The sequence below is a fragment of the Mytilus trossulus genome, chromosome 8, assembly GCF_036588685.1.
Source record: "Mytilus trossulus isolate FHL-02 chromosome 8, PNRI_Mtr1.1.1.hap1, whole genome shotgun sequence".
NCBI lineage: Eukaryota > Metazoa > Mollusca > Bivalvia > Mytilida > Mytilidae > Mytilus > Mytilus trossulus.
The window spans coordinates 22,189,816-22,195,938 of record NC_086380.1 but is presented as its reverse complement, the minus strand read 5'-3'; the positions used below and the strand labels follow the sequence as shown (position 1 = coordinate 22,195,938).

General features: G+C 33.9%; 1 protein-coding gene across 1 annotated transcript in view; it reads left to right on the top strand.

Moving 5' to 3' along the window:
- LOC134727466 (uncharacterized) overlaps nt 1-3,721 on the top strand; it is a 77,352-nt gene extending 73,631 nt beyond the window's left edge. Inside the window, exons 34-36 of the mRNA XM_063591848.1 lie at nt 1,072-1,157; nt 1,401-2,548; nt 3,129-3,721. Of these exons, the coding sequence (XP_063447918.1) occupies nt 1,072-1,157; nt 1,401-2,548; nt 3,129-3,660 (1,766 nt within the window). The 3' untranslated portion in view covers nt 3,661-3,721. The remainder of the gene's footprint in view (nt 1-1,071; nt 1,158-1,400; nt 2,549-3,128) is intronic.
- The last annotated feature ends 2,402 nt before the right edge of the window (nt 3,722-6,123 follow it).

Here is a 6,123-nt window from a genome sequence, read left to right as displayed (position 1 = left end):
CAGATAGGAGTTTGTAATAGTTGATCACATTAAAACAAACTTATTTTCGATCGTAAAACTTAGTGTTGATTAAATTGTAGATCTCGTAACGTTCTGATTTTTCAAGTAAAAGCTACTCTTCACATTTCTTAAACCGTGCATCAATATTTTAATGTTTTATATACATTTCTCAAATGTCACGTGTTTTGTTCATTCATTTGTTAAAAATTGTGAAACATGCGACTTTACCAGAGACATATAATACATATGTCTCTGACTTTACTTATAATATACGCATTTAACTAAATTCGATAAAATTTGAAAAAAATAAACGACATCAATCAAAATTGTTTTGCTTGAGTGATTTACCTATACAGATCTATACAAAGCTCTGGTCTCAACGATGTTTAAAACGAATTGATGCCAGTTTGAAATAGTTTAACGGGGGCGTGGCCTATTAGTTTGACGTACATTACCACTAACTTGATTTCAATTGATTCACCGCAAGGAAATCTATTTGACTGGCGTTAAAATGAATTGAAATGAATTGAAATGAATTGAAATTATTTTTTAATTTTTGTCAATCTTTATCAAATGACAATCAATCTCATTTAAATAGCGTTAACACGTTTTTGTCCGATCAAGCTAAATTCGGGTTACTAGTGTATTTTATGATGTATTTAAATGAGTACTTATTGTTGCAAACTCAATTAGAAATTTTAATTGAGATTAGTTTTGGAATAAGGGAAAGGGGGATGTGATTAAAAAAATTGGGTTCAATTTTTTCATTTGAAATTTCATAAAAAAAAAGAAAATTTCTTCAAACATTTTTTTGAGAGGATTAATATTCAACAGCATAGTGAATTGCTGTAAGAGAAAACAAAATTTTTAAGTTCATTAGAACACATTCATTCTGTGTCAGAAACCTATGCTGTGTCAACTATTTAATCACAATCCAAATTTAGAGCTGAATCCAGCTTGAATGTTGTGTCCATACTTGCCCCAACCGTTCAGGGTTCAACCTCTGCGGTCGTATAAAGATACGCCCTGCGGAGCATCTGGTTTAAGCTTCATATTTTGTATATTTGATAGATGATCAATTATGGAAGCACCCTACTGACACTTGTAATGATGTAGAAGATAAAACAGACTTCGTCAACAAAGTTTTCACTACACAGGTTGGTAGATGTTCTTCATAAAAAATTATGTATATCTTGACATATCTTCTTTCCTATCAAACTAAATTGCACATACCATTGCATTGGCCTTCAAAAACAAAATTATTTTATTTCTTTGGAAAATACAGACTATATATTTTCAATATGAATGTAAGTCATCAGTTTTGTCATATTTCTAAGTAGAAGGAAGTGAAACAACTGAATTGCCTTCCCTAACTAGTTTTTTTCTTCTTATTGATATAGGCATGTAAAGAAGTCTTCTCAAAGACAACCGGACCTTCCACAAGGAAGAAAAGATCTGTCCCCACCAATGTACCATTACCCAGAATGTGGTCATTAATGGTGATGTCCAGGAGAGCACCCAACACACCACCTCATATCACCACATCAGAACTATTTGTTAGTGAAGACATGGATGACCTCCAGGGCAAGAATGGACAGAGAGCTATACAGTATGAAGACAGTGAATCAGATGAAGTAGAATTCACAATTCTCCAGCCACCACTCCATGGACATGCCAACATTACATCAGATGGGACAATTGTTTATCTTCCAGATAGTAATTATAATGGAGCTGACTTTATCATTGTTAAAGTAGTAGAAACAGGACTATTGCCGCCATTCCATCCACTGTCGGCTACCAGAAATATAACAATTAACATTACACCTATAAATGATGCTCCAGTGCTTATGCCGTTTGAATCAGAATTTATATTTGAAGAAACAGAAATTCCTGGCAAAGGTTTGAAATCAGTTCAAATTTTATTGGATGGAAATCTTACAAAGAAGTATGATTTGGGACATGTGACTTTCTTGGACGTTGATTTTGTAAATCCTTCAATTAATGGAATAAACTACACTATGAGAATGAACAATACTTTACTCAGTAACTTTTCCTTTGAACCTATCCAGTTTCATGGCATGCTTAAAAAGAAATTAAAGCTGAGTCTTTCAGTTGACAAAACATTTTATGGAAGAACAGTGTTTACAGCCAGAGGATATGATCAAGCCAGATACACAACCAAAAACCTAGAGGTCAATGTTTACATCTTAATTGCACCCTGTGTCCATGGTAACTGCCTGAACAAAACATTGACTGAATGTGATGACATTGAGCGAGCTTCCAGTTTTGAGAAATATTCCTGTAAATGTGACCGTGGTTATACTGATGAGTGGTGTCAGACAGATATAAATGAGTGTGATCCTAATCCCTGTTCTGTGTTCTATGATTGTGAGGATTTAATTGGGTACCAGAAATGTAACTTGAATGTTGTCAAGACGATCTTGTTGACCTTTGCAGTTTTTCTGACTCTGGTGATGTGTTTCATGTTGATCAGACGATTCTACAAGAAGAAAAGACCAAACAAAATAGATCCAGGTTCTAATACATGGTATGTTTCGAGTCTTTAGGTATCAGTTAGTATACTTTGCCGAAGTGGATGATGTGCCATCACATTTAGTAGATTTCTGTGTTTTCATTATAAAACAAAATAGTGGCTGAGAAAATACCTCACCATCCTGAAAATATCCTTTAAATAGCTATAAAAGCAACTTTTATTTAGACTGGAACATTTTACTGTTCTCCTAGTCCTGCATATGGGTTTTGGTTTGTCCTGAGGTATTGCTTCCTGTTTTTACCATACCAAATATTTTTGATTGATACTGATAGTTGTCAGCTTTATGACCTATATTGTTTTGAAAGACAGCACTATAACACCCCCCTTTTCTATAGAATAAATCTTAAAGTGTTCCTATTTAAATATTGTATTCAACCCATCACCAATGAAATTGGTTGAAATGTGACCAGATTTTGAGTAAATAATAATCATGATCAATATACATGTAAATGATGCCTCTGTTAACTTCTTGTTCAATATGATTGCTTTGTTGTTAAGGGAAAAAAAATCAGAAATTTCTGTGTAAAACCTCACTTTGCAATACCTTTGTTTCATGATTCTATTTTATTTTAAGGAGTTTTGGAAGTGAGGACTTGGGTCAGAAGAAAGGAAGATTTATCAGACCAACATCAGCAAGTTCTACTGAAGATCTTGTTCCCTCCTGTACTGTTAGAGACATTAACATTGACATTGGAAAAAATCTTATCCCCTTGTGTACAGTTAGAGAAAATAATGTTGGTAATCATCAATCATCTGAGGAGAAAGTAGGTAGCCACACAGAGAACAGCCCTAAGACTGGAAACAGAATTGTGTTGTTATCAGAGAAAACGATGGATAGTCTTACCAAAACACTAGAACCTATCTCTACCTTGACTGCAACTATTGGTCTTAGGGCACCACACCACAAGCCATTAAGAATGAAGACTGGTGAGAACCATACCGACACACAACCAAACTATGGGTTTTCCAGATATCTTGTTGACAACAGTCGTGATAAATCTGGACAATTGGAAATTCTTGTTTCTCCCAAAAGGTCTTCAAAAAACAAAACCAAGAATGACCAAGCTGAAGAGATTAGTTTTGAGAAGGAGCTAAAAAGTTATTAAATGGTACCTAATTACAAAAAAACTAGTATAACGTGTGTAAAATATTTCTGAACAAAGACAGATAAACGTACATAAATGTATTTTGTATCTGTTTTATTGATTTTTTTTCATACAGAATAAAGTAGATTTAGATGTATTGAATAGATAAAATGTAGTGATGAATTTGCCTCATTCCTTTGGCACCATAACTTTATTGAAGTTTTTACCTTCACTTGGGATCTAGACTTATAATGGACCATTCATGATTGTATTTATACTATATGTGATGAGGCCTTTGCCAATAAGCCTTAATTTATAAACCAAAAAAATAGATCAAGCATTTGCAAGTGCAGCAAAACTGAAATTACTTCACCAGAGACTAAATGACAGAAAAGATGTCAACTGTAGGTCACCATACGGCCTTCAACAATGAGCAGTATTATATAGTCCGCAATAAAAGGTTCCAAAACACAAATGTAAAACATGTTCAAACGAGAAAACTAACAGCCTGATTTATGTACAAAACAAAGAATAATAAACAAATATGATAAACAGTATCATGAATGTTCAAGTTGTACAATATTTGAAACCATTTTTAGCTCACCTGAGCTTTATTCATCACTTGGCGTCTGTCGTAGTCTGTTGCCAGTAATTAACTTTTACAAAAATGTTCTCCTGAACCTACTAGGCATACTTTAAACAAACTAAGCCACAATCATCATAAGGGTATCTAGTTTAGAATATGTGTCTGATGACACGGCTTGCCAACCAAATTACTGACATGGCTTAAAATTGAACATATTGGTAAATTTCAAGTTATCTATTTTGAAAATTGTTATGAATAGAAAAGATCTGACTAAGCAGACATGTTCGGAAAGTTGTGCACTACCAATTGTCTATAAGTCAAAACTGTCAGACTAATTTTAATATGAGCTATTGCTCTTAGATGACAAATTTTACTATTTTTAACCGGATTTTTGTGACAAAAATGTCTGTTATTGATTTGGGGATATACAGTGTGTGGCCGGGCTGTCGGGCGGGCGGTGAGCAATCAAATGCTGTCCTTGCATTAACTCATGAACCGTTCAACCAAAGCTATTAAAATTTTAATATGTTGTTACTGACAACAAAATGAAGGTCAAGTTCAATATTGGCTATTTGACTTTTACCGTTCAGGAGTTATGGTTCTTGAAAGATTGAAAAATGGAGTTTCCAGTCGTGTCCGTGTATTTACGCATGAACTGTTCTACCAAAGCTTCCCAAATAATAACATGTTGTTACCGATGACAAAATGGAGGTCAAGCTCAATAATGACGATTTTGACTTTTACGGTTCAGGAGTTATGGTTCTTGAAAGATTGAAAAATGGAGTTTCCAGTTTTGTCCGTCCATTTAAGCATGAACTGTTCTACCAAAGCTTCTCAAATTTAATATGTTGTTACAGGTACCAAAATGGAGGTCAAGTTCAATAATGACGATTTTGACTTTTACCATTCAGGAGTTATGGTTCTTGAAAGATTGAAAAAATGGAGTTTCCAGTCGTGTCCGTGCATTTACGCATGAACTATTCTACCAAAGCTTCCCAAATTTGAATATATTGTTACTGATGTCAAAATGGAGGTCAAGTTCGATAATGACGATTTTGACTTTTACCGTTCAGGAGTTATGGTTCTTGAAAGCTGAGACTGTTATAGTAGTCTCAGTTGAAAGATTGAAAAATGGTGTTTCCAGTCGTGTCCGTGCATTTTCTCATAAACCATTCAACCAAAGCTTTTGAAATTTTTATATGTTGTTACTAATGATGACAAAATAGAGGTCAAGTTTAATAATGACGATTTTGACTTTTACCTTTCAGGAGTTATGGTTCTTGTAAGATCCTAAAATGGCGTTTCCATTCACGTTGTTGCATTTACTTATGAACCATTCAATCTAAGCTTTTCAAATTTTAATATGTTGATACTGACTACAAAATGGAGGTCAAATTTGATATTGGCGATTTTCACTTTCAGCATTCATCAGTTATGGTTCTTGTGATATTGCCAGGACACAAATAAATGTTAATAAATCCGGTTTGCTGTCGTTGTGACAGCCTCTTGTTGTTTTCTTTTTTTACTATCTTTTAAACCATAATAGACGAAGAGAACCTTTGATTTGCAAACCCGATGAGCAAGACAATTTCTACAAATAAGTACGATTTTCAAAATCGTTGGCTCCTTGTTAGGGTTATGGCCTATGATGATGATTTTACCATTTTTTGGCGTTTAATTCTGCCTTGCGTCTTAAACATTATTATTGAAAGAAACTTTATCAAACAAAAACGTTCGGCAAGACAAGTTCTATAAAAAGGGCAACATAGTATTTTGACGTCTGGCGTATATTTAAAATTTAGTCCTGGTATCTATGATGAGTTTTTTACTCCTTATTAGAGTAATTGCCCCTTTAAGATGATTTTTACCCTATCAACTTCACAAATAATACACAATAC